This window comes from Pongo abelii, chromosome 18 (assembly GCF_028885655.2).
Source record: "Pongo abelii isolate AG06213 chromosome 18, NHGRI_mPonAbe1-v2.0_pri, whole genome shotgun sequence".
In the NCBI taxonomy this organism is placed as follows: domain Eukaryota; kingdom Metazoa; phylum Chordata; class Mammalia; order Primates; family Hominidae; genus Pongo; species Pongo abelii.
Genome location: NC_072003.2, coordinates 32,539,612 through 32,563,430, shown reverse-complemented (window position 1 = coordinate 32,563,430; position 23,819 = coordinate 32,539,612). Strand labels below are relative to the sequence as shown.

Genomic DNA, 23,819 nt, shown 5'->3' with positions numbered 1-23,819 from the left:
CGCCTCCAGCCCCGCCCACGATTGCAACGATTGGCAGAAGTCCAGTTCTCTCTCTCCCACTATTCGTCCAAATATTCTGACTAGGCGGGAGAAAAAAGGAGCGCGATGGGCCAGTCCGCGCGCAGGCGTGGAACGCCGAGACGCTGGCCGCGGAGCCGGCTCTGCGGCGTGTGCGCAGGCGCGAGGTCGGCGGCTCGCCCCAAGCGGGAGGGAGGGGGCGGTGGCGAGAGCGCGCGAGGGGGTGAGAGGGCACGAGAGAGACCCCGGCGCGCGGTGCCCCCCGACCCCTGCCCCGCCCCCGGCGCGCGCCGAGCCGCGCCCTTCGCCCTCTCCCCTTTCACGGCTGGCCTCGCCGGGAGGCCCGAGGGGCGGCGCCTTCTGCGGCCTCCCCGGCGGGGGGATGTGAGGGGCGGCCCACGGCCATGGAGACGGGCCCGGCGCCCCTGGTGGCGCCGCCGCGCCGTCATGGCGCCCCCGCGGCCCCCTCGCCGCCGCCCCGGGGTTCCCGGGCCGGGCCCGTCGTGGTGGTGGCTCCGGGACCTCCAGTGACTACGGCCACTTCGGCCCCCGTCACCCTGGTGGCCCCCGGGGAGGCGCGGCCCGCCTGGATCCCGGGGTCGGCCCAGACCTCTGCTCCGGCTCCGGCCCCAGCCCCGGCCGTCACGGGCAGCACGGTGGTGGTGCTGACCCTGGAGGCCTCGCCCGAAGCCCCAAAGCCACAGGTCCCCTCCGGCCCGGAACCCCCAGAGCCCGCGACGGTGGCTGGAGTTGAGACGTCGAGGGCTCTGGCCGCAGGGGCAGACTCTCCGAAGACAGAGGAGGCTCGACCCTCACCCGCCCCAGGACCAGGGACCCCCACCGGGACCCCTACCAGGACCCCTTCCAGAACGGCTCCTGGGGCCCTGACCGCCAAACCCCCGCTTGCCCCCAAGCCGGGAACCACAGTGGCCTCAGGAGTGACTGCATGGAGTGCATCAGGACAAGTGACAGGTGGGCATGGAGCTGCCGCAGCAACATCAGCATCAGCAGGACAGGCTCCTGAGGACCCCTCAGGCCCTGGCACAGGCCCCTCTGGGACTTGTGAGGCTCCGGTAGCTGTCGTGACCGTGACCCCAGCTCCGGAGCCTGCTGAAAACTCTCAAGACCTGGGCTCCACGTCCAGCCTGGGACCTGGCATCTCTGGGCCTCGAGGGCAGGCCCCGGACACGCTGAGTTACTTGGACTCCGTGAGCCTCATGTCTGGGACCTTGGAGTCCTTGGCGGATGATGTGAGCTCCATGGGCTCAGACTCAGAGATAAACGGTCTGGCCCTGCGCAAGACGGACAAGTATGGCTTCCTTGGGGGCAGCCAGTACTCCGGCAGCCTGTGAGTACCAGTGGGCACCCAGCGGGACCGCCTCGGGGAAGCAGAGGTTGGGGGAGGGCGAAACGATACACTTTGCCCAGACTCTGGCAGCCCAGCCTCCTCTGAGGATCCACGGGGGTGATCAGCGCGAGCTGCCGTGTCTTGAGCATCCTGAGGTGCCTGTGACATTGGCATGTTAGTGGAGTTTCAGACCAGGGGTCAAGAGGTCTGAGTTTAAGCCTTGCCTTTGATGGGTTGTGTGCCCTTGAGCTAGTGGCTTCCCCATTTCTGTGCCTCAGTTTCTTCCTCTATAAAGTGGATTGAATGAGATGATACCTGAGGTCATCGCAGCTCTTTGATGGGGAACTCCAGCTACAGGCCGGATATTCTGGAGGGTTGGCTGGGCGACGGTTCTGGTAGAGACCCTTGGTCCCTTGGGGGTAGATAGCCTGGGAGGGATGCAGGCACCTCCCTTCCCCCATAACCCTAGGTCCCAGGGATGGAGTAGAGAAGTGGGGAAGTCTGGCTGATGGAAGGGAGACCGCGCAGTCAGGACCCCGCTGTGAAACAGGGCAGTCTTGTATGTGCACTGAAGTAAATGGGGTGGGAGAGGCCTCTTCTCCATTTCCTCATCTCCGCAGCCGGGCTGACTCTTTCCTAGTTCTCTCCGGGGCCTGAGTCACTCCCGAGGTGGGGGGGTGATTGCCTCTGACTTCTTCCTTCCCCCTCTCTGGATCCTGCCCGTTGTTCCTGTGCCCCTTTGACCTGCTGGGCCAGTCAGCCTACAGCATCGCCTGGGCCCCCAGGTGTCAGGCCCCAGGTGCTAAGGCTAAAATAGTCCTTTCAAGGAGCCAATCATCTGGAGAGAAAGACAAGTACTTAAACAGTTGGTTTCAATAGAAGACCTCGGGTTTAGCCTAGAGATCCCCAGAGGGTTTGCTGAGCGCACCTAGAGCAGGGAGTCAGCTGAACCTGCTCTGAATCGTGGAGAGTAAGTAGGATTGATTTAGTCTGGGCTATAGGTGCAGGGATGGGGGAAAGCCCTGTGGGAGAGTTTTCCAGGCAGGGTTCGTGAGCCAACCAAAATCAGAAAGCCTTTGATTGGGTACCAGCATTCAGGGTCTTAGATGGGAAAGCAACTGAGGTTTGACCCTGGTGCCTTCTAGTCATGAGGACTCGGTTTACAGATGAAGAAACAATTAGTGCAGTTGAGCGAATTGTCCCCTCAAATAATCTGGATCTGTGTGACCAGTGGCTCTCTCCTCAATAACAGGCTGTCCTGAGGAACTAGGGCTAAATTCAGTTTGAGGGAGTCCCTCTTGTGTGCCAGGCACTGTGCCGGGTGCTGTTTCTCTGCTTTGTAGCTTTGTCCCTCTAAGATCAACTTCCATGCCAGAGAACTCTACCTCTTGGGCAAGACTGACTGTAATCCACGTTACTTTCACAGCGTTCAGCGGCTCGCTGCTGTCCACAGGATGAAGTTCAGGTTCTTTGGCCTGTGCACAGCCTCTCTGGTCACCTTTGCCACCACTCCTCACCGGGTGCTTTGCGCTGTGGTCCTGCTGAACTAGTTGTAGTCCTTTCCCTGTCATATTCAGGCTGTGCACCTGCCAGGAGTGCTCTTCTCCCCTTTTTTTGCCTGCTAAGTTCTACTCATTTCTTCATGGCTTACCTCAGATGTCCCCTCCTCCAGGAAGCCTTCCCTGATACCCACTGTCCCCACTCCAATTAGATGTGTCTTTGGTGCATCTTTGTCATTGCATTTCCCATACTGTATTACAGTTATTGCTCCTCCTAGGCCGTAACCTTCTTGAGGGCCAGAACGTATCTTACTCTTCCCAGCCCTTGGAGAGTTTGTAGCTGACTTATGATAGAAATTAATGAGAGATGGTCTCTCTGTTTGAGGAGCTTTTAGAACAAAGGAAACTACCATTTAACGAGCCCCTTCTATTTAACAGTTGTTTATATGCAGTTTCTCAATAGTCTTCTCATAACTTTGTGATGTAGGTGGTGGTGGTGTTTTTTTTGTTTTTGTTTTTTTCTTTGAGATGGAGGTTTGCTCTTGTTGCCCAGGCTGGAGTGCAATGGTGCGATCTTGGCTCACTGCAACCTCCGCCTCCCAGGTTCAAGCGATTCTCCTGCCTCAGCCTCCCGAGTATCTGGGATTGATGGCATGTGCCACCACACCCGGCTGAGTTTGTATTTTTAGTAGAGACAGGGTTTCACCATGTTGGCCAGGCTGGTCTTGAACTCTCGACCTCAGGTGATCTTCTTCTCACTTCTGACACCTCGGCCTCCCAAAGTGCTGGGATTACAGGCATGAGCCACCATGCCTGGCCCGGTGGTGTCTTTTTATAATTGAGGAAGGGACTTAGGTCATCCTTGCCAAGGCTCCCCATTGTCGCAGAGACAGAACTGAAATTTGAACTTAGGTGGGTTTGATTCTTAAGACCCAAGCTTTCTTCCGTTCCACTCACCTAGTACTGGCTCCTACAAGTAACTGTTTGAAGAATGATGGGGCACCATGAGTATGAACCTCTGACAGAACAGTGAGTAAATAGGGCAGGGAGTCCTTTATTTGCCTGGGGTGATTTCAGGGAGGAGGAGGTAAAGTAAATTGCAGGTGACCCAAGGGATCGCAAACGTTTGATAGGACAAAACTCAGATGGTTGCGTCTAAAGAGACAGAAGTGCATTTGTTCTGTATTTTATTTTATTATTATTTTTTGAGATGGAGTCTCGCTCTGTCATCCGGGCTGGGGTGCGGTGGCACAGTCTCGACTCACTGCACCCTCTGCCTCCCGGGTTCAAGCGATTCTCGTGCCTCAGCTTCGGGAATAGCTGGGATTTCAAGCACGTGCCACCATGCCTGGCTAATTTTTGTATTTATAGTAGAGACGGGGTTTTACCATGTTGTCCAGGCTGGTCTCAAACTCCTGACCTCAAGTCATCCGCCCGCCTCGGCCTCCCAAAGTGCTGGGATTACAGGCGGGAGCCACCATGCCTGGCCTATTTTATTATTTTATTTTTATTTTTTGTAGAGACAGAATCTCGTTATGTTGCCCAGGCTGGCCTTGAACTCCTGGCCTCAAGTGATCCTCCTGCCTCTGCTTCCCAAAGTGCTGGGATTACAGGCATGAGCTACCATGCCTGGCCCTCTAGGGTATTTTATTTTATGGATAGTAAGGTATTACTTAATGGGCACTTCGCTGTGTGTTATTTTGTATAAACTCAACAAATCCCTTTGGGTAGATATTGTTACTTTCTCCACCTTACAGATGAGGAAATTGGGCTTAGCAAAATTAAGTGATTTGCCCAAGGTCACACAATGAATAAATGGTAAAGCTAGGACTTGGATCCAGATCTAATGCAAAATGTGGCTTTAAAATACTCCATACTCTCTCCCCAGATTTGGATGTGTCAGAAGTGAGATTTAAATATGACCTCTGAATAGAGATTCATCAGGGAAGGAAGCCCTTTCAGTGTGCCTTGGGATGCCCAAGTGGCTAGACATCCTGATGTTTGGTAGCTCACAGACTGTCCAGTTTCTCGTTTGAGCTTGGGGAGGTGGCTTGCCTCAGTTCCCCCTGCAATGCAGGTTTTACACTATTGCTACTGACCCCTTTCGTGCTCCCCCTACCCTGCAGAGAGAGCTCCATTCCCGTGGACGTGGCTCGGCAGCGGGAGCTCAAATGGCTGGACATGTTCAGTAACTGGGATAAGTGGCTGTCACGGCGATTCCAGAAGGTTTGAGGGCTGAATGGTGGGCAGGGCAATGCACAAGTTGGGAGGGGCAGCATGTGCTCTAGGGAAGCCCAGGAAGCTGATAATATCTGCCCCCTGGACCACACTGGGGATAGATGGGCCCTGGCGGGGGAATGGCTTTAAAAATAGAAGTCCAGGCCAGGTCCAGTGGAATCAAGCTTATGGGATGTTGGGGGAGTATCCAGGGAGTTTGTGGACTGCTGGGGAAAGCTTGGAGGCTGTGCCGGCCCTTGAAGCTGACCCCCTCCTGCCACTTTGCCTTAGGTGAAGCTGCGCTGCCGGAAGGGGATCCCCTCCTCTCTCAGAGCCAAGGCCTGGCAGTACCTGTCTAATAGCAAGGAACTTCTGGAGCAGAACCCAGGAAAGTTTGAGGTGCGTGCAGCTCCAAGGTGTGGGGACATGTGGCCCTGTCTGTGCAAGGGGTATCAGTTCCCCCAGATGCTGAGGTAATCCCCACTGTCCCACTGCAGGAGCTGGAACGGGCTCCTGGGGACCCCAAGTGGCTGGATGTGATTGAGAAGGACCTGCACCGCCAGTTCCCTTTCCACGAGATGTTTGCTGCTCGAGGGGGGCATGGGTAAGGTGGCCGGACCATGGGGATCAGTCAGCAAACATTGGCTGGAGGATCCACCTTTTATCTAGGTGGATACAAGACTGAGCTGAAAGTGGTTTTTGCCCTTCCGGACTTGTAGAAGAGTGATCTGTAATGGACTAAGTGTCAAGCCATGTCAAAGGAACTGTCCTGGGAAGGAGACTTGACTTGGGTTGTGTGTGGGGGCACATCATGGGCTCCTTGAAGAGCTTGCATTTGGGCTGGGTTTTGGAGGGGTGGGAGCTACAGCAGTGGGGCAGGGTTTTCCTGCCTGGGGTTATGGAAAAGATCACCAGGGACCCTTAAATGCTATGCCAAAGCATTTGGAATTTTGTTCTATAGACCAAGCTTCCTCCAGATGTCAGTATATACTGTTCCCTAGTAGTATGCAAGATGATCATCTTAGGGAGTTCTCTGATGGACTTTTGTTTTGTTTTTTGAGATGGAGTCTCCCTTTGTTGCCCAGGCTGGAGTGCAGTGGTGTGATCTCAGCCCACTGCAACCTCTGCCTTCCAGGTTCAAGCAATTCTCATGCCTCAGCCTTCTGAGTAGCTGGGATTATAGGTGCACACCATCGTGCCCAGCTCATTTTTGTGTTTTTAGCAGAGATGGGGTTTCGCCATGTTGGCCAGACTGGTCTTGAACTCCCGACCTCAAGTGATCTGCCCGCCTCGGCCTCCCAAAATGCTGGGGATTACAAGTGTGAGCCACCGCACCTGACCAGATGGGTTTTTTGTTCTTTTTTTTTTTTTTTTTTTTTTTTTGAGATGGATTTTTGCTCTTGTCACCGAGGCAGGAGTACAGTGGCACGATCTTGGCTCACTGCAACCTCTGCCTCCTGGATTCAGGTGATTTTCCTGCCTCAGCCTCCCAAGTAGCTGGGATTACAGGTGCGCACCACCACACCTGGCTAATTTTTGTATTTTTAGTAGAGACGGGGTTTCACCATGTTGGCCACGCTGGTCTCGAACTCCTGACCTTAGGTGATCCACCTGTCTCAGCCTCCCAAAGTGCTAGGATTATAGGCGTGAGCCACCACGGTCAGCCAGACAATATTTTTAATCAATAATTCATTCTTTAGCCAATATTTATTGAGCATCTGCTATCTGCCAGGCACTGTCCAGTCACAAATGATTGCAGTGAACAAAAAACCAAAAACTTCTCTCATGGTGTTTATATTTTAGTGGGGACAAACAATAAATCAGGGAAAGGAAAGTATGTTGTATGTGAAATGATGGTAAGCATTAAAGAGGAAGTTATTTTTATTTTTACTTTTATTTGTTTTTTGATAGAGATGGGTTTTCATCATGTTGCCCAGGCTGGTCTTGAACTCCTGGGCTCAAGCAATCCGCCCGCCTCAGCCTCCTTAAGTGCTGGGATTACAGGCGTGAGCCACTGTGCCTGGGCCTAAAGAGGAGTTTAAAGCAAGAGGGAAATAGAGAATGTGAGTGGGGATGGGGTTACAAATGACTTGATCCTGCTTATGTTTTAAAAGGGTCATTCTGGCTACCATGCTGAGAACAGACTATAGGGAGATAAGGAAAGAAACGGACCAGTTAGGAGACTTCCTGTAATCCAGGAGAGGGGTGAGAGCTAGACCAGCATGGTAGCAGCGGGAGTATGGGGAGAAGTGGTTGGATTCTGGATATATTTTGAAGGTCGAGTCAAAGGGATTTGCCAATGGATTAGACATGCAGTGTGAGAGGAGAGAGGGGAGTAGGGTTTTTGGCCTGAGAAATGAGAAGAATGGAGTTGCTGTTTACTAATACAGATGGGGTAAAGGTAGCTGTGGGGGGCGTATCAGGAGCTCAGTTTTGGAATGTTTATTTTTTATTTTTATTTTTTGAGACGAAGTCTTGCTCTGTTGCCCAGGCTGGAATGCAGTGGCACTACCTTGGGTCACTGCAACCTCTGCCTCTTGGGTTCAAGCAATTCTCCTGCCTCAGCCTCCTGAGTAGCTGGAATTACAGGCGCCCGCCACCATGCCCAGCTAAGTTTTGTATTTTTAGTAGAGATGGGGTTTTGCCATGTTGGCCAGGCTGGTCTCGAACTCCTGACCTCAAGTGATCTGCTCACCTCGGCCTCCCAAAGTGCTGGGATTACAGGTGTGAGTCTCCATGCCCAGCAGGGAACATTAAGTTTAAAATGCTTATTGGACCTCTAGATGGAGATGTAAGTTCAGTGTACAGTATACACAAACCTGGATTTCAGGGCAGATGTTTAAACTGGAGATAAATTGGAAATTAAGAGTCGTCGACTTATAGAGGGACTAAATCTTACCCACGAAACTGGATGAAGTCACAAAGGCAACAAGTGTAGATACAAAAGGAATTGATGCGAAATGTCCAGCGATTGAGCCCTGCAGCTCCAATAGTTTGAGAATGGGAAGATGAGAAAGAGCTGGTAAAGGAGACTGGAATGAGAAGGTAGAGGTAGGAGGAGGACCAGGAGCATGTGATTGGGAGCAAAGTGAAGCGGGGTTTCAAGCATCAGCTGTGTGAAGTGCTGCTGAAGGGTCCAATAAAGTCCAGCCTGAAAATTGACCTCTGGATTGAACACTGGAGAAGTCATTAGTGACCATGTTAAAAACAGTTTTGTGGCTGGGTGCGGTGGCTCACGCCTGTAATCCCAGCACTTTGGGAGGCCAAGGCGGGTAGATCATCTGAGGTCAGGAGTTCAAGACCAGCCTGGCCAACATGGTGAAACCCCGTCTCTACTAAAAATATTTTTAAAAGGCCAGGCGTGGTGGCTCACGCCTGTAATCCCAGCACTTTGGGAGGCCGAGGCGGGCAGATCATGAGGTCAGGAGTTCGAGACCATCCTGGCTAACACGGTGAAACCCCCGTCTCTACCAAAAAATACAAAAAATTAGCCGGGCATGGTGGCAGGTGCCTGTAGTCCCAGCTACTCGGGAGGCTGAGGCAGGAGGATGGCGTGAACCCAGGAGACAGAGCTTCCAGTGAGCTGAGATCGTGTCACTGCACTCCAGCCTGGGCGACAGAGGAGATTCTGTCTCAAAAAAAAAAAAAAAAAATTAGCTTGGTGTGGTGGCAGGTGCCTGTAATCCCAGTTACTCGGGAGGCTGAGGCAGAGGTTTCAGTGAACCGAGATCGCGCCATTGCACTCCAGCCTGGGCAACAAGAGTGAAACTCCGTCTCAAAGGAAAAAAAACAGTTTTGTGGCTAGGCGCGGTGGCTCACGCCTGTAATCCCAGCACTTTGGGAGGCTGAGGCAGGCGGATCACCTGAGGTCAGGAGTTTGAGACCAGCCTGACCAACATGGAGAAGCCCCGTCTCTACTAAAAATACAAAACTAGCCGGGCATGGTCGGGAGGCTGAGACAGGAGAATTGCATGAACCTGGGAGACAGAGGTTGCAGTGAGCCGAGATCGCACTATTGCACTCCAGCCTGGGCAACGAGAGTGAAACTCCGTCTCAAACAAAAACAGTTTTGTGTGGAGCAGTGGGTGAAACCCTGACTGGAGAATGGGAGGAAAGAAATTGAAGACAGTGAGTCTATAGGTAAGGAAAGAAAGTGTGGTATTTGGAGGGAAGAGAGGGGTGAAGAGACTTTTTTTTTTTTTTTTTTTTGAGACAGAGCTGGACTGTCGCCCAGGCTGGAGTGCAGTGGTGTGATCTTGGCTCACTGCAGCCTCTGCCTCCCAGATTCCCAGATTCAAGTGATTCTCCCACCTTAGCCTCCCAAGTACCTGGGATCACAGGTGCCCGCCACCACACCTGGCTAATTTTTGTATTTTTAGTAGAGATGGGGTTTTGCCATGTTGGCCAGGCTGGTCTCGAACTCCTGACCTCAGGTGACCCGCCCACCTTGGCCTCCCAAAGTGCTAGGATTACAGGCGCGAGCTACTGCGCCTGGTGAAGAGACTTTTTTTTTTTTTTTTGGAAACTCAAATAACAGCATGTGGGTATGCTTGTGGGAATGGTGGAGAGAGAAATTGATAGTGCAGGAGCAAGGGGAGGGTTGTTGGAGTGGTGGCCTGTACACGCGAGAAGGGATGGGATCCTGGGCCCAAGTGGAAAGGAAGTGCTTGCCAGGATCACAGACTCTTCACCCATAGCAACAGGGAGAAGGCAGGGAGACGGAAGCAGGCAGGTGGGTGATGGGTGTGGGTGCTTGTGGAAGTTACATATTTATTTTAATATGCATTAGGTAAAATAACCATATCAAACCTGTCATTTCGTGGCTGCTCTTGCAAAGTGGAGAAAAAATGTCAAGTAAATAATAGTAGGGTGGTATGCAGATAAAATACAGATGAAGATCACACTTGAATGCCTGGAGTTTTGGGAAAAGCTATTCTGGGAAGTGGTCAGGAGGAGGATGTGTGAGACTGGAGGCAGGGAGAGGATCTGGGAGGTCATTTTTTATGGGCAAGAAATGGAGGTCTGAGCTGTGAATGGCTGTGGAGGTGGAGAGGAGCAGGCAGGAATGGAATTCAGGGTGCAGCGCTGCTTAGGCTTGGAGGAAGGGGCTCTTTTCTGATGTGGGGCTGAGTGAATAGAAGTCCTGGACACGGCAGTGGGGCACCCTCAAGAGGAGCAGGTCTGGGGTACAGATTTTATTCTTTTAGATGCAGAGACAAGAGAAAGGGCTGAGGCACAGCTGGCTTCCAAGCCTTCCCCAAGAACCATGAAATCCAGTGAGACCGATAAGGCAGGCCCTGCCCTGGGGAGCTCCTGCTTTGGAGTGACAAAGACATTTAGTGCTAGAGGAGGGCTGATGCTGTGGCTGTGGAAAGCTTCCTGGAGAAAATGACCTGGAAGGTTTCTGGGATGTGGCAGAGGAAGGAGGGCAAGGGTGCAGCCTGTGCTGGGATGGCCGGGAGCATGTGGAGTATGTAGCCAAAGGCGGAGCCCCGGGGCCTGGAGTGCTCTGCTGTGGGCTGAGCCTTTAGCTGAAGCTCGCTCACCAGGACTGGGCAGGTGGATGGAGGAGCCTGGTGGTAAAGCTCTGGGACGAATCTGGAACTGGGTTTGGGGACAGAGCTCTCAGCCCCTGTGACTGCCCTCACAGTCTTCCCCAACCCCCACAGGCAACAAGACCTGTACCGAATCCTGAAGGCCTACACCATCTACCGGCCTGACGAGGGTTACTGCCAGGCCCAGGCCCCGGTGGCTGCGGTCCTGCTCATGCACATGCCTGCGGAGGTCAGTGCCCTGGTCCTGGGCCGGGAGGGGCAGGGGGGATCTCAGCCCACAGTGGTGATGGGGGAGCTCCCTGCTCCCTGCTTCTCAGGCCCCACCCCTCCTCCTTGTTCTTGCTCTTCTCAGCAAGCCTTTTGGTGCCTGGTGCAGATCTGCGACAAGTACCTCCCAGGTTACTACAGTGCAGGGCTGGTGAGTGTCTGGAGGCTGGGTGCATCCAGGGCTGTGGCGTTTCCTCCAGGCTGCAGGGAGGTCCCTGCCTTGCCCCACCCTGGCCTTCCCGGCCTCTGCCCACAGGGCCGGCCAGTTCTTCCCTGATGGGGGCACAGCTGACTTGGCCCTCTTCTCATGGCTTGTCCCACCTGCAGGAGGCCATTCAGTTGGACGGGGAGATCTTTTTTGCGCTCCTGCGCCGGGCCTCCCCGCTGGCACATCGCCACCTGCGGCGGCAGCGCATCGACCCTGTGCTCTACATGACGGAGTGGTTCATGTGCATCTTCGCCCGCACCCTGCCCTGGGCATCGGTGCTGCGTGTCTGGGACATGTTTTTCTGTGAAGGTACTTCTGTGGCCCTCCAGGCCATGAGGGGCTGGGGTTTCCATGGTGGCTATCAGGAGTTCTGTCATATTTCTGGTGGTCCATGGACAAAAGCTACTTGTTGGGTGGAGGTTTCACCATAAGCAGCTGGGGGCTGGAGAAACAGGCCTGATTTTAGTTCTGCCACCAACCTAGAGCCTGCTCTCCCTGAGACTGATAGCAGCTCATGTCCTTTCACGGGGCCTGTTTCCTCATCTGAGATTGGCAGTAGATGGGGATGGGGGCTGTGAGTCTGTCCTGATCAGGACCGGCTGAGATCCTGGGTCTGACCACCCCATGCTCTCTACTCTCCACCCCTGCAGGCGTTAAGATCATCTTCCGGGTGGCCCTGGTCCTGCTGCGCCACACGCTGGGCTCGGTGGAGAAGCTGCGCTCCTGCCAAGGCATGTATGAGACCATGGAGCAGCTGCGTAACCTGCCCCAGCAGTGCATGCAGGAGGACTTCCTGGTGCATGAGGTAGGCCTGTGCCCTCAACACAGCCCCTGCCTGCCTCAGCCCGCTCCCACCCTCAGCTCCGTTCTGGTACGCATTTCTTCTCTGTCCAGGTGACCAATCTGCCGGTGACAGAAGCACTGATTGAGCGGGAGAATGCAGCCCAGCTCAAGAAGTGGCGGGAAACGCGGGGGGAGCTGCAGTATCGGCCCTCACGGCGACTGCATGGGTCCCGGGCCATCCACGAGGAGCGCCGGTGGCAACAGCCACCCCTGGGCCCCTCCTCCAGCCTCCTCAGCCTCCCTGGCCTCAAGAGCCGAGGCTCCCGGGCAGCTGGAGGGGCCCCGTCCCCGCCGCCCCCCGTCCGCAGAGCCAGTGCTGGGCCTGCCCCAGGGCCTGTGGTCACTGCTGAGGGACTGCATCCATCCCTTCCCTCACCCACTGGCAATAGCACCCCCTTGGGTTCCAGCAAGGAGACCCGGAAGCAGGAGAAGGAGCGGCAGAAACAGGAGAAGGAGCGGCAGAAACAGGAGAAGGAGCGGGAGAAACAGGAGAAGGAGCGGGAGAAGGAGCGGCAGAAGCAGGAGAAAGAGCGAGAGAAGCAGGAAAAGGAGCGAGAGAAGCAGGAGAAGGAGCGGCAGAAGCAGGAGAAGAAGGCTCAAGGCCGGAAGCTTTCGCTGCGTCGAAAGGCAGATGGGCCCCCAGGCCCCCACGATGGTGGGGACAGGCCCTCAGCAGCCGAGGCCCGGCAGGACGCTTACTTCTGACCTCTGCCCTGGGGCTGGACTGCATGGCCCCCCTCTTTCCCTCAGCCAAGAACAGGCCTGGCCCGAGGTGCCACCCCCTAGCCCCTTGTCAGGCTGTCCCTCGCTGGGGAAAGTGGCTTGGTTCCCCATCTCCTCGCCAGCTGCTGATCCCTACACGGGCAGGACAGATGGGCAGCTGCAAATGAGTCTGGAGCCTCTCACCTCCCATGAGGCTCAGCTGGGGTCTCTGTCGCTCCTGCCCCAGTTCCCTCTGGGTCCCCTCCTAGGTGCTGTCCTGAATGGCCCGTTGTCATCCCAGGGGTGACTCCTGGTGATGGGAGTCAGCAGTTTCAGATTCTTACACTCCATGGCTCCCCTTATCATGAGGTGGAGCTGGCTTCCTTTTCCCTGTCTTCAGCCCTCCCTGTCTCCCCCACTTCCTGGCCAGGGCTCTCCTTCTGGACCTTTCTGTGTTGTAATTATGTACAGAGGATGGGGTTGGCCTGGGGTGGGGGTGCTCGCTTTGTCTTCTGTCCTTTGGTTCTCCTTCTATAATGCTCCTGTACCCAGTTTATTTAAGGGGACATGCACTGGAATAGGAAATGTCCCCCATCTCCCTTCCTGCACCCTGCTGTGCTCCCTCCAAACCCACCTTGCTCTGTGTTCTCAGGCCCCCCTGCTTTGTCTCATGAGGACTCATACCTTTCACCTTGTTCCCTTCCACCCCTCCAGTTAGTCCCTGTCTGGGTAAGGGTCTTCCCTTGAGCTCCAGGGGGTGGAACCCAATGTTTACATTCTCTTCTGTCTCTGCCCCCACCCTATGCAGCGCTTTGAGGAATCGGAAAAGAACCTGCTGTTGTACCTGGGCCTGTCTCCTGCCTTGTTATTTGATGAGGGGGGATGGGGTAAGGACAAGGGAGGGAGGGACAGAGCCAGGACCTGGGTCTCTGTTGAAGCAGTCTGCTGTCTTGGCAAGTAGGTACTTCTTGGCTTTGGGTCCATCTCTCAGTCACTCATCAGACACTGGTTGAGCTCCTGCTCCATCTTTGCCTGGGATCTGCTGTCTCCATTGTCACTGGCTGTCTGGAGCTCTCTATGTACCACCTGCAGCACCGAATCTCCTTCTCAAAGTGCTCATGCAACTCCTGGAAGCTGGAGGGGGGTACTCACAGTGGCTAGAAAGCCACTGTCCTCTGGGGATGAGATGGGCTCTTGGCCAGCTGCCTGGCACAGCTCCCAGTATTGGGTCTTGGAGGGGGGGGCAGCAGCCCAGCCAGCCGCCTCCAGCTCACGCCAGCCAGTGCTCACAGCCAAGTCTCCAGCTCTTCCTGGGTTTCTGCAGCCAGCTTGTAGGCCCGCCCACCTGTGCCCTCCACCCCAGGGGTCAGGATGGTAAAGGCATAGGGTTCTGCGGCCTTAAGGTGTGGCTCCACCTGGCAGTTCTCTAACAGGATGAGGCCCAGGGGTGCATGGTTGGTCTAGTGTTATAGGTAGAAGAGGAGGTTTCCTCGGAGGATGAAGCATCGGCGCTGGTAGCTGAAGTTTTGGGTCCCCTTTAGCAAGATGCCTTCCTGGTCTGGGGCCTGTATTCTGTAACCATGGAAGAAACTGAGCACGGACTTTCTGTGCAGTTTCATCGTGATCCAATATGGGAGGAAACCCCTAGGGAGAGAGAAGTGGCCCATCTAGTTGCCTGGGGGAAGAGTAGGGGAACTCTCATGCTGTCCTCGTCTGGCTCCAGCAGGTGCTGTCTGGGCACAGTCTTGGCTTAGGGGGATGCAGGCTCCGAGTGTCAAGAGCTAGGGGTCCCAGCACAGGGGCTGACCCCCGCTACCTCCCCAATTCCCCCTTCTGCTTGGGCCACATTCCGTTACCTGGGCAGGAGTTGCTAGGCCCTATTTGCTCAGGTGGGCTTCATGCTGCAGAAAGGCACTGTTGCCCTTTTCCAGGCCTACCTGAGAGCAGGGCACAAGGGGCTTCTGGCCTGGGTACTGGTGCCAATGCCACCTTTCCAGTGATAGCTCTCCCACTTCAGAAACCAGGAACTCGCCCAGGGTATGGGCGTGGGACAAATTACTTCCCCTGGGTCCTAAAGGGAGCTGTGTTCAGAAAGCGTCCCGAGAGCCGTCCAGGGGCCCCAGGCTGGCCATCGGGAGAGCCAGGCTTCCCCTCGGGGAGGGCAAGGCTGCACCTCTCAGACTAGGAGGGCTGACCACTGGACCATAGGAGTGGGAAGGCAGGATTTCTAAAGAGACGGTAGGGGCGCTGAGCCCTTAGCCCTGGGGGAAGGGTGACTTGAACCCAGGACAGGAAAACGGGGCAACAACCCACTGGCCCTGCTCGGACTTTGCCCCTCCATCCTGACCCTGGGCGGCCCTTTAGGCAGATGCGCTCCAGTTTTTCTCCAGAGCCTCTACTGCTTGAATGAGGGAATCGAAGCTACTTCCGGCCATTTCTCACGCCCAGTCAGAGTCTAAGCATTCTTAGGTTGCCTCTTCTCACTATTGTCCTCCCACGCTATGACGTCACTTCTGGCGGGAGAGAGGGTGGAGGCTTCTTCCCTCGCTCATTGCGTACTTCCGCCCGCTCTTCCAGTTAGTTCCCTAACCTGAGAGAAGCCACTTCCGGGCGTCCCGGGCGCCTTCCGCAGTCCTCTTCCGGGTGATGGCGGCCGGGTGCCCCGGATGTAGCCCTGGCGCAAGCATCTGTTCTTTTCTCCCCCTCGCCTCCCGCGGATTCCCAGGTGAGTGCGCGCGGGTGGGACCGCCCGAATCCCCGTGGCCCTCTAAGCTGTACACAGCCCGGGACAGTTGGGGCTCACCATACGGAATTGGGAGTTCGGAGCAGGGAGGAACGGGGTGACGAGAGCGCCAGGTCCTGGGTCTGCCCGGGCCGGGCGAGCTCCGAGAGAGCCCGGGTAGAGGGCGGGGGTCAGCCTGTGGAGCCGGTGGCGCGCAGACTGCGGGGGCTGGAGTTGGGGGCGGTCACGTGGTGAAGCCTGTCTCCTTTCGGCCAGGGTCGGGGGATCTAGAGGGTCGGCTCCTCCGTCCGCGCCCCGTTTAACTCGCGGATGCTAGACCCAAGTCCTGGAGGCTTTCTGGCTGCCAGCTTCCTTTTGGCCCCTGCTTTTGTGCTCCCTCCGCTCCCAAACTGTACCTGTCACAGACCAGGAAAAATGTTTGCTGTGCTGGGTCCTCTGGCGGCAAGTCCCCTCCTCACCCCATTCCCTTCCTCTGCATCCTTTCCTCAGCTTGAGAAACATCTCTTTGCCCCGTCATGCCAAAGAGGAAAGTGACCTTCCAAGGCGTGGGAGATGAGGAGGATGAGGATGAAATCATTGTCCCCAAGAAGAAGGTGAGGGGGCCAGACTGCTTTGTGTGGGGGAAAGAGGAGCTAGAAGCCTGAGGAGGAAGAAAGCTGGCGGGAGCGGGGCGGGGCGGGCAGGCAGAGAAAAGCCTAGTTTTTTCAGGTTCTCTGAGGAATGGGTTGGGAGTGTCTTCAGTGTGGGTCCTGAAATATTTGGGGAAGTAGTCGAGATCCTGAAATACTTGGGGAATATTTGGGTCCAGATCCGGAAGCATTTGGGGAAGTAGCCAGTAACCTGCATTTGTTGACTTCCTGGCTCGTGCTCACAGCTGGTGGACCCTGTGGCTGGGTCAGGGGGTCCTGGGAGCCGCTTCAAAGGCAAACACTCTTTGGATAGCGATGAGGAGGATGATGATGATGATGGGGGTTCCAGTAAATATGACATCTTGGCCTCAGAGGATGTAGAAGGTAAGCTGTACCCAAGAATACACTCTGCTGGAGAAACAAGTAGGGGCCTCTGGTGGTGTGGAGCGAGGGAGGCTCCGGTCTCTTTTTTCCATGCCTAGAAAAGGGCACCTGTGTCTTTGGTGCAGGTCAGGAGGCAGCCACACTCCCCAGCGAGGGGGGTGTTCGGATCACACCTTTTAACCTGCAGGAGGAGATGGAGGAAGGCCACTTTGATGCCGATGGCAACTACTTCCTGAACCGGGATGCTCAGATCCGAGACAGCTGGCTGGACAACATTGACTGGGTGCGGCCCAGGGGCTGGCGTGGCTGGGGCCTGGGAGTGGCAGATGCTGGGCCTGCTCCCGTGGCAGTTCGTGGGAAATCACTCCATCTTCCCATTACAGGTGAAGATCCGGGAGCGGCCACCTGGCCAGCGCCAGGCCTCAGACTCGGAGGAGGAGGACAGCTTGGGCCAGACCCCAATGAGTGCCCAAGCCCTCTTGGAGGGACTTTTGGAGCTCCTATTGCCTAGAGAGACAGTGGCTGGGGCACTGAGGCGTCTGGGGGCCCGAGGAGGAGGGAGAGGAAGCAAGGGGCCTGGGCGACCCAGTTCCCCTCAGCGCTTGGACCGGCTCTCCGGGTTGGCCGATCAGATGGTGGCCCGGGGCAACCTTGGCGTGTACCAGGAAACAAGGGAACGGTTGGCTATGCGTCTGAAGGGTTTGGGGTGTCAGACCCTAGGACCCCACAATCCCACACCCCCACCCTCCCTGGACATGTTCGCTGAGGAGGTGGCGGAGGAGGAACTGGAGACCCCAACCCTTACCCAGAGAGGAGGTGAGCTTGGAGGACAGAGGAGGGGGCAGTGGGTAGGAAGTGAGACACTGGAGGCCAAATGGCTTTGCCTGTTATTTTAGAAGCAGAGTCGCCGGGAGATGGTCTGGTGGATGTGATGTGGGAATATAAGTGGGAGAACACAGGGGATGCCGAGCTGTATGGGCCCTTCACCAGTGCCCAGATGCAGGTGAGCTGCTTTCTCCCTCTTTCTGCGTTGTCCCTGCTTCCCCCACTCTTGTCAGTCGTTCCCCAGCTCTGCCTTCTTCTTGCAGACCTGGGTGAGTGAAGGCTATTTCCCGGACGGTGTTTATTGCCGGAAGCTGGACCCCCCTGGTGGTCAGTTCTACAACTCCAAACGGATTGACTTTGACCTCTACACCTGAGCCTGCGGGGGTGCCAGTTTGGTGGGCCCTTCTTTCCTGGACTTTGTGGAGGAGGCACCAAGTGTCTCAGGCAGCGAGGAAATTGGAGGCCATTTTTCAGTCAGTTTCCCTTTCCCAATAAAAGCCTTTAGTTGTGTACTGGGGCCTTGGCTGTGCTGATGGCCAGAAGCCAGGGGCCTTCTCCACAGTCCCTTTGGACTTGTCTTGGTTCCTGAGTGCTCCCATGAAGATCCTCCTTGGAGGTGCCTGTCAGGTGTCCTGTGGCCTCCCTGTCTGGGCTCTGCTTGCCGTGTAAACACCCCCAACTGTGCTACTCTGTGCTCCTCTCCCAGGTTTCTTGTTCGATTTCTCTTAGGTCTTTGGCTTTCAGGACCTCAGATTCTTTGTCCTTGCAGCCACCAGAGGATAGAGCCCCAGAAGTGGAGCTTTTAGGCCCGGAAGGACCAGGGCATCGAGAAGACATTGGGACCCTGTTGGGGGTGAGCATGGAACCCTCTTACTTTCGCTCCACCCTCTCACTTTCGCTCCACCCTCTCAAGCTCCTTAGATGCTGGGCAGAAGTGGGATGAGTGGCCCAAGACCGAGATCCCTAAGGTTCTGAGAGCCAGTGTCTTCCCTAATCTGGCTTTCCTCTATCCTTGCCGTCGTTCCCACAGCCCTTCAGTGAAGTGCAAACTCAGTGGCCAAGTGTGGGCCAAGCGTGCATTGTACTGGCACAGAGAGGGGCAGTGACTCACTGGAGGTCACAGGAATCAAAGGGCTGGCCCAGACCCAGTGGGCTTCTTTCCCAGACTTTTCTTGGCACAAAGCCTTTGCTGCCTGGCCTTTGAGGCCCTGCGGCCTACATTCTCTGGGTCCCACTATGTGCCTGGCACAGGGCTAGTGCCTTGAGGAAACTGAAGTAGTTGGATTGGTCCCCTTCCAGGAATTCAGAGTCTGGTGGCAGGGGCATGGGAGATAGACAGATATAATTGTATAGCCTGGGCCTGGCACCCTCCACCCCCATGCCCCACCAGCATTGCCTTACGCCTCCCTTGCACCACGTTAGATGCTTTCTTCCGGTTTTCCACTCTGGCTGCCCCTTGGAGTCTCCTGGGGAGCTGTAATATCTCTTTGGAGATTCAGATTGAGTTGGTCTAGGTTGTGGCCCAGGCATTGGGTATTTCGGAAGCCCCCACGTGTTTTCAGCTTGCAGCCAGGCTGAGAGAGAGCCCCTGGGTCAGACCCCCATGGTTTAGGCACACCTAGCGGGAGGGGTGGCTCCTGGACCCCACTGTGGTTGTAGAGCTGAGCATGTGTGTGGCCTGTTAGTTGCGGGGGTCTGGGCACTGGAGCTGCAGGACACTTGGGATCCCAGGGCAGAAAGGGCCAGACGAGCAACTAGGAAAGACTTGGGGGCCAGGGCGTAGTGGGGTTACCTGACGTTCTTGTGAGGCCCATTCTAGTGCCTGCTCACTCCAAGAAGCCATCAGGGGTAAGATACCTTCCTTTAAACATCACTAAGAAAGAAGAGGCCTGCCAGTGACACAGTAAGATGCCATTGATCTAAAGATGCGTCGATTTCAGAAAGGTCCAGAAGTGGAAAGCAGGTGTTAGGGCTGCTGAGCTACAGGGTTCTCCTGTAGGCCCCAGGGATAGTCTCTCAGGGGTGCTGAGTGAGTGCGTGGTAAATGGATGGAGCTCAGGGGCGCCTCCTGCCAGTGTCCTCCAGGCACTCAAACCTAGCCCTTCCGAAGCCGACCTCACGTGACCTCACAGCCCCTCCTGAAGCCGCCTCACTGATGACGATGGTGGGTGGAATAACAGCCCCCAAAGATGTCCAGGTTTGGAACCCCAGGACCTCGGAAAGTGTTACCTTGCGTGGCAAAAGGGACCCGGCGCCTGTGCTTCAGTTCAGGATTTCATGGTGGGGAGATGACCGTGGATGGTTGAGGTGGGCCCTGAGTAATCATGGGGGCCCTTATAAGAGAAAGGGAGTCAGGAGGGTCTGCGAATGAAGCATGGAAGCTTCTGGCTGTGAAGATGGCAAGAAGGCCTGGGGCCAGGTGAAGAGGTGGCCCCTGGAGGAGCTGGAAAAGGCATTGGATTCTGCCCCAGAGCCTCCGTGGAGAGACAAAGCCGCACTGACACGACTTCAGCCTGGTGAAAACCATTTTGGACTCCTGACCTCTAGAACTGTAAGATAATAAATTGGTGTGGTTTTCAGCCTCTCAGTTTGTGGTAATTTGTTAACAGCCCCAATAGGAAACAATTACTCGTGCATCCAGGGGACACCTCATGAACCACCTGGTCTCACTAAGTTCTCCCTTCCTGTGACCACATTGCTATTTCAGGTCCCTGTCAGCACTTATAAATGTGGCTGCCTCTTGCTAGGGTGGCCTTTATAGCACATCTGAAACAGCACTCCTTGGCTTTTTGTTTGTTTTGTTTTTAGAGACAGGGCTTTACTGTCACCCAGGTTGGAGTACAGTGGTGTGATCATAGCTCACTGCAGCCTTGAACTCCTGGGTTCAAGTGATCCTCCCACCTCAGCCTCCTAAGTAGCTGGGTCTACAGGAGTGTACCACTTCACCTGGCTCATTAAGAAACTTTTTTTTTTTACTGACAGGATCTTGCTATGTTGCCCAGGCTAGTCTCAAACTCCTGCACTCAACCAATCCTCCCAGATGAGCCTCCCAAAGTGCTGGGGTTACAGGTGTGGGCCACTGTGCCCAGCATGCCAGCATGCTTTTCTTTTTTAGTTGTATGTGTGTATATATGCAGTTTGTATGTATACAGTTTGTAAGAGAGAGAGATACATATATAAACATGAACTTTTTGTTTGAGTAAGCTTTTTTTGTTGTTGTTGTTGAGATGAATTTTGCTCTTGTTGGCAGGCTGGAGTGCAAATGGCACGATCTCAGCTCACTGCAACCTCTGCCTCCTGGGTTCAAGGGATTGTCATGCCTCAGTCTCCTGAGTAGCTGGGGCTACAAGCACCTGCCACCACGCTTCAGTACCCTTCAGTGGTTTTTTGTATATTCACAGGGTTGTGCAACCATCACCACAGTCTAATTTTAAAACCTTTTTTTCCTACCGTGAAAGAAACCTGACCCATGAGTAGCCCCTCCCCGCTACTCCCCACCTTTCCTCAACCCCCAGCCCTGGCAACCACCCATCTACTTTCTGCCTCTAGATTTGCCTCTTCTGGGCATTGAAGATAAATGGAATCATATATGTGGTCTTCTGCGTCTGGCTTCTACTTGGCCCTATGCTTTCAAGTTCAACCATGTGGATATCTTCATCTATGTTTATTGTTTTTTTTTTTTTTTTGAGACGGAGTCTTGCTCTGTCACCCAGGCTGGAGTGCAGTGGCACGCTCTTGGCTCACTGCAACCTCTGTTTGCCGGGTTCAAGCGATTCTGCTTCAACCTCCCAAGTAGCTGGGATTACAGGCCTGTGCCACCACACCTAGCTAGTTTTTGTATTTTTAGTAGAGACTGGGTCTCACCATGTTGGCCAGGCTGGCCTCGAACCCCTGACCTCAGGTGATCTGCTCCCCTTGGCTTCTCAAAGTGCTGTGATTACAGGCGTGAACCACAGTGCCAAGTCCTTGTGTTTATTGTTGAATAACAGTGTATTGTGTGGATGTACAGTACATTACTACTGATTCAACTTCACTCTTTTTAAAAATTTTTCATACTAATTCAACTTGACACTTTTTTTCATTTTTCTAGTTTTCCCCTAATGTCCTTTTCTGCTTCAGGATCCCTTGTGACACCACATTATATTTAGTTTTCACATCTACTTAGCTTCCTCAGCCTGACGGCTTCTCAGGCTTCACCTTTGTTGACCTTGACAGTTTCAAGGAGTGGTGATTTGTATTTTGTAGAATATTCCTTTTTTTTTTTTTGGCAGGTGCGGGGATGGAGTCTCTCTCTCTGTCACCCAGGCTGGAGTACAATGGTGCGATCTCTGCTCACTGCAACCTCCACCTCCCCGGTTCAAGTGATTCTCCTGCCTCAGCCTCCCAAGTTGCTGGGATTATAGGCGTGTGCCACCACGCCCGGCTAATTTTTGAATTTTTTGGAGAAATGGGGTTTCACCACGTTGGTCAGGCTGGTCTCAAACTCCTGACCTCAGGTGATCCACCCGCCTCGGCCTCCCAAAGTGCTGGGATTACAGGTGTGTGCCACTGCACCTGGCCTCAGAATATTCTTTTTAAAACAACTTTTTAAAGTTAAAAAAAAATATATATATATATATATACTTTTTTTTTTTTTTTTTTTTTTTCTAGAGACAAGGTCTCACTATGTTGCCCAGGCTGTTCTTGAACTCCCAGGCTCAAGCGATCCTCTCGCCTCAGCCTCCTACAGTGCTGAGATTACAGGTGTGAGCCTCCACACCCAGTTGAATATTCCTAAAATTTGGGTTTGTCTGATCCTTTTTCTCATGAATAGGCTTGGGTTATGGAGTTTAGGGAGGAAGACCACAGAGGTGAAGTTCTTTGCTTCTCACTTAAAACTTTTTTTTTGAGACCGGGTCTTGCTCTGTCAAGCCGGGCACCCTTGGGGGTATGCTTCACAGGGGAGGGTTCAGTGGCCCCTGGCCACCTACACCCCCTGCGGTGGGCCACCCCTGCCATCTCCAGTTGGCCGCTGCAGGTGGCTGCAACCCTGTCCCCGCTAGGCCCCTGTTCCCCGGGAGGCTTCTCTGTCCCTTTGTGTAAGATCCCAGCTTCCCAGCTGCCCATGCAGATGTGGCACATGACCTGCCTGTAAAAGTCAGCAGCAGGCGCTGGCAGCCTCTGGTTTCCCTGTTCTTATTTATTTGTATTTATTTTTTGTTTGTTTGTTTATTTATTTATTGAGATAGAGTTTCGCTCTTGTTGCCCAGGCTGGAGTGCAGTGGCGTGATCTCGGCTCACTGCAACTTCCACCTCCCGGGTTCAAGCAATTCTCCTTCAGCCTCCTGAGTAACTCGGATTACAGGCACCCGCCACCATGCCCAGCAAATTTTTGTAGTTTTAGTAGAGATGGGGTTTCGCCATGTTGGTCAGGGTGGTCTCAAGCTCCTGACCTCAAGTGATTCACCTGCCTTGGCCTCCCAAAGTGCTGGGATTACAGGTGTGAGCCACCGCGCTCTGCCATTTAGTTTTAGAGATAGCGTCTTGCTGTGTCTCCCAGGCTGGAGTGCAGTGGTGCGATCACAGCCCACTGCAGGCTGGACCTCCCGAGCTCAAGTGATCCTCCCACTTCAGCCCTTTTATTTTTATTTTTTATAGACATGGGGTCTCACTATGTTGACCAGGCTGATCTCAAACTCCTGGCCTCAAATGATCCTCCTGCCTGGGTCTCCCAAAGTGTTGGGATTACAGGCATGAGCTCCCGTGCCCAGCCCAGTTTCTCCATTCTGATGCCATCATACTTGCTCTTACTTTCCTGATGCCCCACCCATCCCTATTCCCTCCCCATACAGCTGCCTTGCAGCTCTTGGTGGCTTCAGACCTTATAGCTCCAGTACACTCTTTGGGACACATTTTTCTGTCTTGAACACTTCACATTCCTTTGGATACAATGTGGGCATTTGCCCTCTGGCCTCAGACATTGAGGCCTGTTACCTGGCCCAGGCTTCCCAGGCTTACACACTAAGCCTGTTCTCTGCCAGGCATGTAATCTCAGCTGAGGTGGGCAGCTAGCTTGAGCCCAGGAGTTTGAGACCAGCTGGGCAATATAGCAAGACTCCATCTCTACACACACAAAAAGTGTATATATATATATACTTGTATGTATACATATATACATCCTCTGTTTGACAGAGGAAGAAGAGGGTGTTTGGCATTTATTAGGGACCTAAATAAGTTCAGAATATTATGTTTAATCTCCTTGACTTCCTATTTAGTTACGTATCTCTCCTACTTTGCTGATGAGAAAAACGAGGCTCAGAGAGGTGACATTCAACGTCAGATAGCCTGAGGGTGGTAAAGCCAGGATTTTAACCCAGGTCTGTGGGACTCTAAAGTCCAGTCAAAATTTTTGGTCAAGTGTCTGCTCATATTTTTTGCCTGTTTTAAAAACTGAATTGTTTGTCTTCTGATTGACTTGAAAGAGACCTTGATCATTATATCAGATAATGAGTCCTTTGTCAGATTCTGTTTTGTGAATATTTTCTTGATCTATGACTTGTCTTTTTTTTTTTTCCCCGTCATTATCTTTTGAAGAACAAAAG

The 23,819-nt window shown here is 54.1% G+C and overlaps 2 protein-coding genes and 1 long non-coding RNA gene across 4 annotated transcripts; 2 read left to right on the top strand and 1 right to left on the bottom strand.

Annotated features, from left to right (window-relative positions):
• The first annotated feature begins 161 nt into the window (after positions 1 to 161).
• On the top strand, positions 162 to 13,505 carry TBC1D10B (TBC1 domain family member 10B). The gene is made up of 9 exons (XM_002826330.6): positions 162 to 1,366; positions 4,992 to 5,091; positions 5,374 to 5,481; positions 5,580 to 5,686; positions 10,752 to 10,866; positions 10,990 to 11,055; positions 11,232 to 11,421; positions 11,763 to 11,917; positions 12,007 to 13,505. The coding sequence occupies exons 1-9, from the start codon at positions 423 to 425 to the stop codon at positions 12,658 to 12,660; spliced, it is 2,439 nt and encodes an 812-aa protein (XP_002826376.2). The 5' UTR covers positions 162 to 422; the 3' UTR covers positions 12,661 to 13,505.
• LOC134760382 (uncharacterized) lies at positions 11,764 to 15,114 on the bottom strand. The gene is made up of 2 exons (XR_010137740.1): positions 14,514 to 15,114; positions 11,764 to 14,301 (listed from the first exon to the last, which is right to left on the bottom strand). It is a non-coding gene; the product is annotated as an uncharacterized LOC134760382 (long non-coding RNA).
• Positions 15,115 to 15,308: 194 nt separating this feature from the next.
• CD2BP2 (CD2 cytoplasmic tail binding protein 2) lies at positions 15,309 to 19,825 on the top strand. Of its 2 annotated transcripts, none has more exon segments than NM_001132257.1 (7): positions 15,309 to 15,382; positions 15,890 to 15,993; positions 16,275 to 16,413; positions 16,539 to 16,696; positions 16,797 to 17,229; positions 17,310 to 17,416; positions 17,502 to 19,825. In NM_001132257.1, coding segments are annotated over 6 exon segments (1,026 nt in total). In that variant the 5' UTR covers positions 15,309 to 15,382; positions 15,890 to 15,915; the 3' UTR covers positions 17,613 to 19,825.
• Positions 19,826 to 23,819: the final 3,994 nt, after the last annotated feature.

What these genes read in the sequence shown, in the direction of transcription:
- TBC1D10B (XM_002826330.6), top strand. Translation starts at nt 423, where the DNA reads ATGGAGACGGGCCCGGCGCCCCTGGTGGCGCCGCCGCGCCGTCATGGC. An exon ending in GCTGCTCGAGGGGGGCATGG is followed by an intron (nt 5,687 to 10,751) that starts GTAAGGTGGCCG and finishes CAACCCCCACAG; the next exon opens with GCAACAAGACCTGTACCGAA. An exon ending in GTTACTACAGTGCAGGGCTG is followed by an intron (nt 11,056 to 11,231) that starts GTGAGTGTCTGG and finishes TCCCACCTGCAG; the next exon opens with GAGGCCATTCAGTTGGACGG.
- CD2BP2 (XM_054533068.2), top strand. Translation starts at nt 15,916, where the DNA reads ATGCCAAAGAGGAAAGTGACCTTCCAAGGCGTGGGAGATGAGGAGGAT. An exon ending in TCATTGTCCCCAAGAAGAAG is followed by an intron (nt 15,994 to 16,274) that starts GTGAGGGGGCCA and finishes TCGTGCTCACAG; the next exon opens with CTGGTGGACCCTGTGGCTGG. An exon ending in GGCCTCAGAGGATGTAGAAG is followed by an intron (nt 16,414 to 16,538) that starts GTAAGCTGTACC and finishes TCTTTGGTGCAG; the next exon opens with GTCAGGAGGCAGCCACACTC.